The sequence below is a fragment of the Scleropages formosus genome, chromosome 5, assembly GCF_900964775.1.
Source record: "Scleropages formosus chromosome 5, fSclFor1.1, whole genome shotgun sequence".
In the NCBI taxonomy this organism is placed as follows: Eukaryota; Metazoa; Chordata; class Actinopteri; order Osteoglossiformes; family Osteoglossidae; genus Scleropages; species Scleropages formosus.
Window position 1 is genome coordinate 36,167,039 of NC_041810.1, and position 14,813 is coordinate 36,181,851.

The 14,813-nt window shown below is 42.7% G+C and overlaps 2 protein-coding genes across 2 annotated transcripts; both read left to right on the top strand.

The window, feature by feature from the left end:
- Positions 1-4,590: 4,590 nt before the first annotated feature.
- smim10l3 (small integral membrane protein 10 like 3) lies at positions 4,591-6,131 on the top strand. Its single transcript, XM_018750653.2, has 2 exons — positions 4,591-5,012; positions 5,302-6,131. The coding sequence occupies exons 1-2, from the start codon at positions 4,833-4,835 to the stop codon at positions 5,320-5,322; spliced, it is 201 nt and encodes a 66-aa protein (XP_018606169.1). The 5' UTR covers positions 4,591-4,832; the 3' UTR covers positions 5,323-6,131.
- Positions 6,132-8,880: 2,749 nt separating this feature from the next.
- Positions 8,881-11,661, top strand: anks4b (ankyrin repeat and sterile alpha motif domain containing 4B). Its single transcript, XM_018750650.1, has 2 exons — positions 8,881-9,041; positions 10,551-11,661. The coding sequence occupies exons 1-2, from the start codon at positions 8,881-8,883 to the stop codon at positions 11,659-11,661; spliced, it is 1,272 nt and encodes a 423-aa protein (XP_018606166.1).
- Positions 11,662-14,813: the final 3,152 nt, after the last annotated feature.

The following is a 14,813-nucleotide window of genomic DNA, read 5'->3' on the forward strand; positions in this document are numbered from 1 at the left end:
TTATTTCCGGTCGCTCCTAGTTCATGGAAGCCGGAGCGGGAAGCGCGAGCTCGTGGCGAACTTTGTTGCGGTATATGTTATGCTCCCTGAGTCGTTCTTAATGGCGACTTGCGCATATTTAATTTAATGTAATTTAAATTTAAATGAAATATTTGCGAACTAGCCGAAAACAGTTACAGGTGTAGCCTATGTGGAACATGACAAGAAGAAGTCCAAAAAGTTGACCGCAGTTTAATTAAAATGAACTCACACAGCTATGTGTGTAATCATAATGGGGCAAAAATTGTAGTTAACGCGAAAATTAATTGCCCTGTGTCTGTGAATTCAGTTTCTACAAATTATAAACTCACTTTTAGTAGAAGTCGTCTCGGCAGTGACACAGCGTTGAACAAAGTTTTACTTGGAATGGTCCATGTTTATGAACATCGGAGTTATGAATTTTTGAACATACAAATATTTTTATTATAACATTACTCACTTTCGGTAACAACTTGTCTTGGTCAGGGTCACCGCAGTCCACAGCTTATGCATTTTATTCACAGTTTAAACTTTGTATGTTTCTTGTCCAGTGATGATAATAAAGAGAGAATAGAAACAAAATGGGACTTCAAAGACCACCTTCATTAAAAGGAAGAAGAGAAATTATTAATAAGGAATGAGCAGAAGTGTTGTAGAGTATTTTTATGACAGCTTTACTTGAGCTTTTTACATAATCTAACCTATCACTAAGTGAAGTGGTGAAAGTGAATTTGGAGTTACAAATAAGTAGAATTATGAACATAGTCCCAACCTGAAGTAGCTATGTTTGGAAGTCGTGGACTTGGTGTACTAAGTTGCGGTGAGCTTGATTACTGCAGCATATTAACTAAGGCTTATTTTGATTTTCTAGCATCACATTTTGAAAAAGCCTTGTGGCACAATAGGCACAATGTACACACTACCAGATGACTTCATACTGGCTGATCAGCATAATGCTGCCAGCTTAAATTTAGTCCTCATATAACAGGGTGCCAAAAAAAATTAATACAACAGTTTATAAAAACATACTCTCGCCATACAACACGTTTATTGCTTACATTTATTCCTTTAGCAGACCCTTTTTTCCAAAGCAGTTTACAGTTTAGAGCAAACGAAAGTGCATTTTACAACAGATGAAGAGTTTCAGATGCAGACATACAATTGTTGAAGCAGTCAGTTTGCCAAGTTATTACTTGAACACATTAAATCAGTAGAAGATGGTCAATAGAACTGGTAGTAAATGCAAAAGTGATCTTGACAAGTCATGTAATGCAAGTTTATGGAACAGTTAGGACATCAGAACAGAAGTGTGTCTGAAAAATGTGTTTCAAGACTTCTAAAATGTTGGAAGGGATTCGGCAGTTCTGACAGCCAGAGGGTGCTCATTCCACAACACACACACACACACACACACACACACTTTCAGAACCGCTTGTCCCTTACAGGGTCACAGGGAACCGGAGCCTACCCGGCAACACAGGGCGTAAGGCCAGAGGGGGAAAGGGACACACCCAGGATGGGACACCAGTCCATCACAAGGCACCCCAAGCGGGACTCGAACCCCAGACCCACCGGAGAGTAGGACTGCAGTCCAACCCACTGCGCCACCGCACCCCCTCCGTTCTGCAACATCAAATCCAAAACTAAGTGTAAAAAATTTGAATGTCTAAACAGCTGTGATTGTGTAATTTCATCATTACTCAAAATACAAAGCAACATTTCTACAATGTTGACTTGAATTTTTGTTAACTTCCTGAATCTAATTCTGTTTACTTCCTTACAGCAGAAGATTCTGCCTCCTGTTTTAGAGAGCATAATGTTTCAGTCACCAGTGAGTTCTCCAGTACCTTCTATAATAACTGCAGAATCACCAACAAGGAGGCTTTGTTCTGTGTTATCGCTCCTCTCTGTTTCTAACTTCATTGACTTCCATCCATCCATCCATCCATCCATCCATCCATCCATATACCATACCATATACCATACCATGCTCTTTACCCTGTTTCCTCTCCTACTTTGTAGAATATGTCAAGTTCACTCCTTTCACCCCTTTCATCCTGAAATCACTGGAATGTTTCCTCTAATGTCATCAGCCTTGCACACATCTCTACACATCTAAAGAACTATTCTCTTGACTTCACATCAGACCGAAGTGCAGACCAGTTTCTTTCCTTGCCTTTCTCCTGAATATCCTTCCAACTTCAGTGTCTACTCAGCTATCTGTGTTAATCTCCCAGACTGAACACCTAGATGGGGACACACACACAACTTGTCAGGCTCTCCTGTGTCATGTCAAGTACTGGAGTCCCATCCTGGGTGTGTTCCCTCTAGCCTTGTGCCTTGTGTTGCCAAGTTAGGCTCCGGTTCACCGCAACCCCGCTTAGGACAAGCGGTTTCAGCCAGCGTGTGAGACTTTTCTATATTAGCACTTACATGAGTAGTAACTACCTGTGTGATTGTTTATCCAATTTGACTTGTACTGTCTTTGTTAAGACTGCTGCCAAAGCACATGCGTGTAGTTGGCTAAGATCAAAGTGCAGTACCGGAGATTTTATCATGGGCAGAGTGGAGCCTAATACAGGACTGTGTGTAGCATGACCGCAGTTTTCCTGGGGCAAAGCTCTGCTTCCTCATAGGAGTTTGTTGTAACTTTTGGGTAGCCTGCTGAGCCTAAGGTGCAGGGTTTCGGGTGGCTTGTCTGTCGTCCCCACAGGGTGACACAAAGATTCAGTTTGAAGTATTTTATACCAGATAGTCCAGAATAGGGTTTTCCTTAAAGATGTTGGCAGCCCCTGGGGAGGACGACAGAACATTGTTGGTAGTGAGGATGGCGACTGGAAGGATGCAGGCTTTGAAGAATACTATCCGCTTCCACTGGAGGAACCGGAACGATGTCGTCAGATTTCACGAGTGGATTCCTTTCGTTCGTGAGATTGTCTTCGGATTCCTGGGACTTCCGGCAGAGGACATTGTCTGCATCCAGAGTAATGGACCATTGTCCTTCTTTGACATCACGCTGGCAACGGATGAATGTTATTGGAGGGTGTTGGAGACGTGTAGGGTGAGTGTAATGCATTCCAAGCAGCTCCTCTACTTCATCGAGCCACTCTGAAGGACGGATAGAAGAGTTGTGACTGTCCACATCTTCGACCCCTTCGTGTCGGCGGACATCGTGGCAGCTTTCCTGGGGGACTTTGTTGACGTCTTCCCCAGACATGAGGAAGACCGGGACCTTCTGGGCATCCAAACTGGACGGAGACGCTTTTTAGTTCGTCTGCATCCTGACCCTGTGGGGATGGATGGTTATAGGCACCTGTTGGTGTATTTTACTTTGGGCAAAGCAAGAGGTTACCTATTTTATCATGATCAGCCTCCTTCTTGCTATATGTGTCTTGGCCTGGGACATACTGGAAGAACTTGCAAGACAATGAAGTTCCAGCGATGTTTGGAGATCGGCCACCTGGCCAAGGACTGTGTAAGCCCCCGCCACTGTTCCCAATGTGGGGAGGGGGGAGATCGTCTCTCCCGCAGCTGCCTGCAGCGCAAGCTGACTTATGTGGGGTGGTGCGGACAGAGGCGGTGCCAACAGGGGACAGTGTGGAGGCCCAGCCTTCGTCTGGTGGCGCTGTGGAGCAGCTGGAACCAGTAGTGGGTGCTGAGGTAAGAGAGCGGTTGTCCAAGCCCAGTGTGGCATGGTCTCCTTCAATGGGCACTTCTGGGGCCGAGGAGGAGAAAAGACACACCTGGTCACACGAACATTTTACGGGATTTTGTGGGAGTGACCAGGAAAAAGAAGAGGCGCAGGAGGGAGGCTGTGTTTATCTCCGGTACTACATTGGGGGTGCCGGTTTTGACTGCGACCCCTCAAAAAAGCCGAGAAGATCCTCCCTCGACATAGTGGCACCTGATCATTCGGGTTTATTAGTTATCATTTTGACTCAGGTGGGGCCTCCCCCTTGGTTCAGTTCGTCAGGGCCTGGGGAAGAGTCCCACCTGACAGCTGTGGAGGACAGAGATTTTTGTTTGGAAAAACTGTCTGAATGATCGATTTTGAACTTGTAGAATTTTGTACCATTTTAGATTTAATAATGCTTTAATTTTTAAATGTGTGTTGTATGATTTTTTTTTTAAAGACTCATTTATCTAATTTAACTACACTTACCAGTTGCATTTTGTCATAGGGTGTGTTGCCTGAATTTCAGCTTCTTGCTTGTTCAATATAGTCTCTTATTTAAGAATTGTAATTGTATTTGGAAGAAAGCTTCAGTCGCATAATTATAGTGTCATTACACGCCTGTGTGTATTTAATCTAAAATAAGAAAATGCTTCACTATAATATTTCAAATTATCAGCGAATTTGTTAATATTAGGTTACAGTGCTAGTATTGACGGAAAGTAGAACGATTTCGGATGCTTTGCCTCACGCTCCAAAGCAAAGCTACCAAATGTTTGAAAAGGTCCAACGTTACTGAGCGGGTATCCGCACACACAACCAGTAAAACTGCAGGAGACAGCAGCTGCACAGCAATTCTGACGCCCATAATCCGGCACCGGCGCTTTCGTCACAGGAAGTTGCTCGATGCAGTCCGCGAGTCCCTTCGCTATTGGTGCGGCCAAGTAGAAAAGGAAACGCTCGTGTGTTGCGAGTTGTGGCAGCGTAGTAGTTGCTTCCGAAAGACAAAGAAATGGTTCTGTCAATTTATTCAGCAGTGACAACATTTATGAAATCGTTCGGCCACTGTTGTACCTGACTGGCGTACACGCGAAGTGGGAATCGTGAGGACGAGCGGAGCAGGCGCTGCTGCTGCTGGCAGATGGCGGGTTTGTCGTGTTTAGTGCTGGGCTTTTCGGAATCAGCTGGCAGGACTTACGGAGTGTTTTCCAAAGGGTTAACGAGGACTCTCTTAATATTTTTCGATCTTGCGTGGAGACTGAGGATCAGGTTTCCTTATCTCTACCTCATCGCGTCTATGATGTTTAATGTACGATTGCAGGTATGTTGCACGGGTGACGTACTATTGGGGGGGGAAAAAAACATGAACAACACAGAAAAATGAAAATAAAATAAACAATCGCACTGACTTCTAAAAACAACACCCCATCTATGTTACTGTACGATTAAAGTGAGTAATGCGGACAGGTATTTCGGGGTAGGAACACCCCCGACCCCTCCCATGCAGTGCAGGTGGACCATAGGAGACCAGTATGGATCATAGGAGTGTCATTCATTACTGCTCCTCCAGTGTGGTGTCACTGCTCACCTGCTCTTTCTGCTTCTTGCAGGTACACATTGAAATACACTGACAGAGTATTTCTACCAGTGCTCAAGATCGCCCTCCAGCCCGTGTCTTGTGTTGTCTCGGTGAAGGCGGTCGTCCCAATAACCCGAGTCGCCGTGGTGCTCATCCTCTTATCCAGTTCACCCAAAAAGCGTTTTCTCTCCTCTCCTTCTCCTTTCGGGGCAGGTCAACAGTGTTGTAACGTTAACATGAAGTCTCGCAGTGACTGTCGCCGGTGTGATGCGTTACATGTGTTCGCATCTGTACATTCTTTATATGTGCAGCATTTTAGAACAAGGACTGTCAGCCTTATCCTGTCCCCCCAAATACCTGAGCACTTTCATGGCCTTTTTTCTTCTTGTGTAAATGCCCTACACCTTAACCTGCACCTACACCGTATTGGGGAGAATCTGATGTTTTTTGGAAAGATTTTGACAGCGGAACTGTTATGAGAAGAATCGCTTTTTATTTGGGAAACATTGTGACCTATGAATGATGCAACTTTATGGAGTTGAAATAGCCAAATGGATGTATGGATTTTAGCCTGGGGTAGAAGAAGAGGGCTCATCAGTGCAGCTGTGTCACCATGAAGAAACAATGCATCAGTGTGCAACACAAGCTAGTGTTGAGAAGAAACGCAGCAGTTTTTTCACACAAGTTACTGAGAACTATAGACGGTAATGCAAATTTTAAATGGTAGATGGAAAATATTTTAATAGCTTTTGTAGGGTTTTTGAGTTCTGTACATGGAACCTTTGGTTTCTGCTGTTTATCACATTTCAAATGGAAATGAATGTAAACTGGTTTATTTTGAAAAAAATAAAATGTTTTTGTTGGGTGTAATAAGTTGTGTATCTTGTGATTTTTCTCACTGTTTTTGGAATATAGTATTAGCTTAATTGAATTGTAATAAATCGATAAAGCTGTTTTTGTTAAGATGTGCAATTTTTTACACTTTCCTGGTATTACTGCACGTATGCTTTATGGCATTTCATGAACCTGTTGAGGAAGTAACGCGAGTACTGTTTAGAGAATTGTAAAATCAGTTTCTTTTATAAGATGCAGGTTTCTGTGTCACAGGTGGGTTGCCACAAAAGATTTAAGTTCAATAAATCATAATTCACCTTCATTATCTCTCTTGTTTACATGATAAAGGATAAAATTCAGGAAGAAACCTGGTTACTGATTTAAAACGTCTGGTGTACATTTAACTGAAGTACTGTGAAATACTTTGGTTGGAGGACTGGAGATTGTGGATTTTTTATAATAAAATACACAACCTCAAAACATTGCATGATATCAGAATCATTCAAAACCACAGAGAAACGGAAAGATGAACTCTGTGCTTCCATCACCAAACTGGACATCACTGAACATGCTGGACATGTGAAGAAATTGCCAACATACTGAGCTGAGGCTCACTGAGTGGAAACTCCTAGAAGGAGCAATGCAGCTCTACTTACGACACATTCTGATAACTGGAAGAGTATGAAATACTCAAGAAACACCACATCTTTGCAAGATGTGAATTTCATCACAAATACAGGGAGGAAATGCATCGAACATTTTGTAACAGAACTGAAGCTGCCAATGCAAGATTGTAGTTATGTTAAGAGCAGTGAGGTGATACAAGACTGAACTGAATTTGCCACTAATTCTCTAAAAGTCAGAGAACGTTTGTTGAATAAAAGACCGCATTTAAGGCTGAAAAAGACCACAGGTATATTCACACAAGATTGCACAAGTACATTCAAGCACAATGGTCAACTCACACAGCAGCTCAATCATCACTGCCTGCACGAGCAGTATTTTGTGATGCTAGAAATGCTGCACAACACTAAAGTAGCCAAAGCTAAGGATTCAAGTCCCAAAACCAGAGTGTGTAAAAAGGATGTGTGCAGGACCAAAGAGACAAGGATCAGTGCCCTACAAGGGGGTGCCAGTGCCAGCGCCAGCTGTGGAAAATCGAATCATTTTGCCAAGGCATGCAGAACACAACAGTCACGCAAATCATTTTGGTTTCCTCATGTTATACGCATTAGAAGTGAAACTAATCGAGAGAGCAGGTTGAAAAACCTCTTCAGCAATGTCAATCTGACATTTACATTTATTCATTTAGCAGACGCTTTTCTCCAAAGCAACGTACATCTAAACTGTATTAACCCTAAAGTGAAACACACTGGATATGGCAGAGAGCTACAGGATGTTAAAGGTACCTGTCAGCTCCAGCGCAAACATGCAATAGTAGTAAAGTTCTGCAGTATGTTGTGAGCACACAGCCACCTCCAATAGCTGGACCGAAAGATTGTCTTGACATGGGTCTCATCAAAACACTCTTGTCGGTCTGTACAGATGGTTGTGGTGCACAGGGTCCTGCTGGTAATGTAGTGGTTAGAGCTCCTGCCTTTGGATCTGAAGGTTGCAGATTTGAATTGCAATTCTACTTGCAGTACCCTTGAGCAAGGTACATACCCTGAATTGCTCCAGTAAAAAATTGCCCAGCTGTGTAAATGAGTAAATAATTGTAAGTTGATTGGAGAAAAGTGTCAGCTAAATATGTACCCACTCCAGAGAATTTCATTCATACCCTTTGTGGGAATTTTGTACAGTCCATTAGCCTCTAGGGGGGCGCAGTGGCGCAGTGGGTCCTGCTTTCCAGTGGGTCTGGGGTTTGAGTCCCACTTGGGGTGCCTTGCGATGGACTGGCGTCCTGTCCTGGGTGTGTCCCCTTCCCCTCCAGCCCTACGCCCTGTGTTTCCGGGTTAGGCTCCGCCTCACCGCGACCCTGTATGGGACAAGCGGTTCAGACAATGTGTGTGTATGTGATTATACTCTAGTTTTGTTCTCTATATTGATGTCTACAGCTATGTCTCTTTCTCCTAATGTAATGCACAAATTGTGTTTCTATGAGATGTACATCACTTTGGAGAAAAGCATCTGCTAAATGAATACATGTAAATGATGTGTACATATTTCATTTTGGAGCTTTATTTTGTTTTGCTTAATGAATCTGTTGCATGTGTTGGGTTCTTGTAAACAGGTTGTTAGATGCCCTTCTAGTTAATAAATTACTTTGATTGCAACACGTAATTGTAGGAAAAAAAAGTTCTTCCATTGGCCACCTGGTTTCTCCCTCTAACCTGACACACACCCCTTCATATCAAAGTATGCTGTGTGGGTAATAATAAATGTATTTCATGCATCACTGCGAAGTTCAAAGTACATTGAATTCTTAAATACAGTTGCACAACAATTTTTCATCTGAAAGTGTTGTTTTTGTGATATAACACTGTTACAGCTGATGGATTTGTATCACTGAAATGTTTCTTGAATGTTAGCTGGCATAAAAAGCTTTTTTAAAATCATAGGCAGGTAGGCTGACAATGAGATGTGAACTTTACCTGCAGTTTATGGCACCTCGTCAGCATGAATAATGCTTCTTCCAGTAGTATATTTTCTAGACGGCATCCACCCTTTTCCCATTTGCGTGCAGAAAGAGAAACACCACCAAGCATTGTCTGCTCAGGTTATTCATTGCCATTAGAGCGTTTTACACATATCTGCGACTCCGAGAGTTGCCACAATGTCAAGATACCACAAAGCAGCTATTGATGGATATCTGGATCTCCTTAAGGAAGCCACCAGGAAAGATCTGAACACCCCAGATGAAGACGGAATGACACCAACCCTCTGGGCTGCATTCCACGGACATCTTGAGGCACTTCAACTTATATGTAGCAGAGGGTGAGTGTTACTTATTCATTATTATTATTTTTCATTTCACGACTGGTACCCCCTCATCACCCCAAGGATGGTTTATAAAAACTTTCATGTTTCTTTTCCCAATGCTACTTCAAATAAAAATTAATTTGTAGAACCATGGACCAACTACATATACATCTGCCAACATAGTGCTACATTTAAAAAAAATTGTGTTCATTTTGAAGAATTTTAATCAGTCCTTATTGTAATTTATTTCTCTTATTTATAAATATTATGGTGTGTCAGTGTTTGACAATCACTGTCGTGAAATGAAATGTAATAGACTATTAGGGTCTATAATAATCAGATGGTGATTTAAAAATGACCACATGAATCATATTAATAAGTTATTCTCATTTGAAGGTCACTGCTAATAATACAGTTTAATTTAATAATCTTATTATTTGTGTAAATGTAAAGTTCATTTTAAGAAAACAATAAACAACCATATAGAAAAAATTTACCACTTTAAGTTCTGACTTTATAATAATATGTATACTGAAAATCCGCACTGATGAAGCAGAAGTTGAAGCTGCTGAAGCTGATGTTCCATGCGTTTCTTTTTCCACAAAAGATTTGCTTAATATTGTTAGCAGTATTACATTGCTAATTTGCACTGGTTGAAAAAAATCAACTTCATAAAATGTGCTGTTTCTTGTACATTTCATTATAATATCAATTATTGCTCTGTTCATGAAAACATTTTGCCTCAAATGTAATTGAAATATTACAGGAAATTATCATAAAGACAGAAACACCATTTGTCACAAACTGATTAGAAATTTTGTTTTGAAAATGTATCCTCAGTCTTCTGACAAGAGGAGTTGCGCTGCTACTAGAAAACATAACTTTCATTCACAAAGCAAAATGTCTAATAAACAAATTATGAAAATTGAAAGCAAAACTGTCCATTGTTTTCATATGTTGGAATTCATCTTCTACTAATGTTTTACTATTAATACTAAACAAGTGTAATAACTGTCATCATTTTAGCCTTAAAAAATAAGATGTAATCTTATTACTAAGATGTATCTTAGTATATATTTGCATTTGATGTTGAATATCAGAGCAGTTATGACTTTTCCATGGATTTCCTTAGAGACAGTGTCAGCTGGTTAATCATTTTCAGGATCATTACCTGGACTTTTATGTCCAAGTTGGACTTTCATTCTTAATAGCTAACTAAGTAACATGAGCAATGCTCTATTGCCTTGACATGAAAACACCTAATATGTCCTCAAGCTACTTAGAGATCTTTATTAATAAACATGCTGCTGAGTATTCATTTCACATACTCATATTCATTTTTGAGTTTGTCATGATATCTAGGACGTCATTCAGATCACCCAGCTCTTGTATTTTCTTTGGGAAAAACTTTTTTTGTAACTTTTCTCTGCATCTAAGATCATGTTTTGTAACATGTAATATGGTAGTAATTAGTACTTGTATGTACACTCATGCTTTCTCCTTTGTCTGACCTTGCTTTGTTAGAGGGGACCCTGACAGAAGTGACATTTGGGGCAACACCCCTTTGCACCATGCAGCAACTAATGGCCACTTGCACATTCTGAACTTCTTGGTCAACTTTGGTGCCAACCTCTTCTGTCTGGACAATGACTTTCACACTGCCATGGATGTGGCTGCCTCACGTGACCGCATGGATTGTGTGCGTTTTCTAGACAATGCTGCCTCAAAGCAGACCATCCAGAACCCCAAGAAGGTGATCCGTTTAAAAGAGCAGGCCATCAAGGAGGCAGAGAGGCGGGTGAAGATGTGCGAGAAGGTCAAGAAACGGCATAAGAGTAAAATGGATAAGATGTACCGTAGCCCTGTTTCTGAGAACAGAGTGGCCTCCTCCAGTGCAGACACCATTAGTGTCAATGATCAGTTCTCAAAGGTGATTGCCTCTGACATCTCCGGCTCCCTAACTGCAAGGGTCAAGGGCACCCTCCAGCGCAAATTTGGAAGGAAGGATAAGAGTGAGGCTGAGCAGCAGAGTGACAGTAACGTCATCTATGTGAAGCAGGAGAATGGGACCACAGACCAGCCGGACTTTGTAGAAGTTTTCACTGAGCAGGGTGAAGCTGAAGAGGATGAAGATGGAAGGAGAGGAATGGGATTTGAAGATGAGGAAGATTTAGAGTCCACAAAGGAGTCCATATTCAATAGACCTGGCCTAGGGACTATGGTCTTCAGGAAGAATTTATCTATGGCAGTGGGTATGGAGGCAGATGATTTTCCCTCTGTTACCACAGAAGATTTTGGCTTCTGCATCCGTGAGGAGGTGTTCCACTCTGTGGACGATGGCACTGAGGAAGCTGAAGATGGGGAAATTCCATGGAATGAGGAGGATATTGTTTGGGATGAGGAAGAGGAGGAGACATCACCCCTGGCTGCCTTCCTGGCCTCTCTTAACCTAGTTGATTTTGCTCCTGTGTTTAACCGTGAGCAGCTGGACTTGGAGGGGCTCATGCTATGCTCAGATAATGACCTGAAGGGCGCCCAAATCCAGTTGGGGCCTCGAAAGAAAATCCTTGAGGCAGTTGCACACAGAAGGAAGGCTCTTGAGAATCCCAGAACCATTACGGACAGCCATCTGTGAGGAACAATGAGAAAAATATGGCTGTGCTCCATTTTGTTGGGTTCCACCTTGCTAGTTTTTAGGGATTTCTTTAGGAATTGTTTTGCTTTGTGATCAGGAATGACATTTCTAAATGATCAGTGCCCAAAAACTTTGGGGCAGCTGGTAGTATAGCAGTTAGAGCTGCTGCCTTTGGACCAAAAGGTTGGAGGTTCATGTCTCACCTCCAGCTGTAACACTCTTGAGCAAGGTACTTACCATTAGCTTGCTCAACAGTATAAATGGGTAAATAATTGTAAATAGATTAACACTGTAAGCTGGTCTGGAAAAAAGCATCACCTAAATGAAATGATGTAAACACAATGTTCAGTCTTAGAAAAATATACAAGAATATATGAACACTTTCTGTAATTCTCATGCAGTGCAAAGATATTGTAACATCAGATGACCCTGAAACACTCAAATAGAAAACCTGTAAAAGTCAGTCATGATAAAAAGGAAATACAACAGGAATATTTGGTTTTAAATTAATTAAACTTTTCTTTGTTGTTTTGCTTTTGTTGATTTCTATTTCTGTTCTGCCCGCAGATCTGTTTAGTTCATGTGATTAATTGCTTTGTTGAGCGGAACCTTTATTTCCGTAAGTTATACGCAATTTGTGCACATGCGCTATTTCCATGATGCGCTACTGTCGCGATAGGCATAGTGGAAGCGTCTTGAGTTCTGTGTGCTTTCCTACGCCCGTGGAAGCAATAACTGTAAGTTGTGAAGTTCTTGCAGACATTGTCTAAAATGTTTACGTGCTTTAAGTTTGACCTTTGTAATGTAAACTCTGTTTATTCAGCCGTAACTCCACGTTACTGTCTTGTAAAACGCGTGTGTGAGTTCGCGCTGTGTCATGCTAAGTGTGCTATCGGCAAACGATTTAACTAGTTATTATAACGATTGTTGTAATTAGACTAAGTTTCCTTTACTGTTTCTGTTTATTATAGTTTCACTCGCATTTTCACATTTGGAGACAATAAAGGAGCAAGACGCTCATAATCCTGGCTCGTGAGAATCGAGTTTGGCTTGCTGTTAAACTGCGTTAACGTACTGGGTGTGCACAACACGCAGGGAGAACAGTACAGTGAAAAGTTATACCAGCGGTGGGTGCAAGGAAAAAATACAGGAACGCAAGCATGCAGCGTCCATCTTCACCCAACTCTTCAGTCCATGCAGCATCAAGAGCGAGCTCTAAGCGCTCATCTTCTTCCGAGTCATCTATCATGGAGGCTGCTGCCAAGGCTAGAGCCTCAGCTGAAGCAGCTCTTACCAAGGTGGCTTATGCTAAAAGACAGCTAGAAATAAAAAAGCAGAGAGCTAGGCTAGATCTAGAATTAGAAGCATTGGAGATTGAAAAGGAAGCGGAAGCTGCGCGAGTAAACGCTGAAATCTTAGAAGCAGCCGCAGCTATGGGAAATGATGACATGCAAGGTGTGAGGAGCGCTGTCTCGCCACAAGTGATTCAGCAGCGCACGGAAGAATATGTGCGGCACCGGTCACAGGTCAGTACTCAGACTCCTGCTTTATCGCATCACGATGAAATCCGGCACGCTGCGAACAATGATACTCAGCAAACAACACCTGTAGCTGCAGAGGAGAAGCCTCCGCTCAATCTCTTCAGACCCTCAGCAGATCAGCACGCATGTGCAACTGAACGCATACTTACTTCACGACCATCGGATTACCCACGCAGAGAACATGGTCAGCATCCTTCTCATGCTAACATTTCAACCATGTTAGACTTTGCCAAGTTCCTAGCACGCAGAGAATTAGTGACCACTGGTCTCTCCAAATTCGATGACACGCCAGAGAACTTCAGAGCATGGCAGTCCTCATTCCTCAACGCGACACAGGGCTTGGGGCTCACATATAGCGAAGAGTTGGACCTTCTCGTGAAATGGCTGGGTAAAGAGTCATCTGAGCATGTGAGAAGGATCCGTGCCGTTTATGTTACTGACCCCAGAGCTGCCCTCCATCTGTCCTGGGAAAGACTTCGGGAATGCTATGCTACACCAGAAATAGTGGAAAATGCCCTATTTAAAAGATTGGATAGTTTCCCCCGTCTGTCGGCTAAGGACAACACAAAACTGAGAGAGCTCAGCGATCTTCTCATGGAGCTGCTCGCAGCTAAAAATGATGGCTATCTTCCTGGCCTGGCCTACCTCGATACTCCTCGTGGGATAAAGCCCATAGTGGAAAAGTTGCCTCCAGCCCTGCAAGACAAATGGCTCTTCACCGGCTCACTATACAAGGAACAGCACAGAGTAACTTTTCCTCCTTTTTCATTTTTTGTTGACTTTGTCTATAACCAGGCTAAGGCCAGAAATGACCCAAGTTTCACCTTGTCTGGCAGCGGTCAGTCTTATAACAAAGGTGAGAGAACTCAGTCAAAGCACAGCGGATTCAAGACTGCTATATCTGTGCAAAAGACAGACGTGTCTGCCACAGTTGACGCAGACTCCACAAGCACTACAGAGGCTGAGAGAGGAGACAATGATCTAGCCCGATACTGCCCTGTGCACAAGAAAACTCATCCTTTGGAAAAATGTAGGTTATTCAGAATGAAAACATTGCAGGAACGGAAAAGCATCCTAAAGGAACACAAACGCTGTTTTAAGTGCTGCTCTCCAAGGCACCAGGCCAAGGATTGTCAAGCGACTTTGAAATGCGGCGAGTGTGAGAGCGAAAGACACTGCTCTGCAATGCACCCTCTCACCTCCCAACCTCCTGCTTCACTGACCACTCTAGAACCAGACGCAGAAGCACGAGGCAGTCCTCCACTTGAGGTGACATCACGATGCACTAAGGTCTGCGGAAAGGGCAGCCTCATGCGGTCCTGCTCAAAGGTGTGCCTGGTGCGTGTCTTCCCCCGGGGTCAACCGGAGCACTCCATCAAAATGTATGTCATCATTGACGATCAGAGTAACCGCTCACTGGCCCACTCTGAATTTTTCCACCTGTTCCGGGTTGAGAGCAACCTGTCACCATACCTGATGAAGACATGCGCAGGCACCACGGAGATGACTGGAAGAAAGGCGGTAGGCTTTCAAATTGAAGCAGTGAATGGAGGTGTGTGCATGGACCTTCCACCACTCATTGAGTGCAATGAGATAATGACCAATAGATCT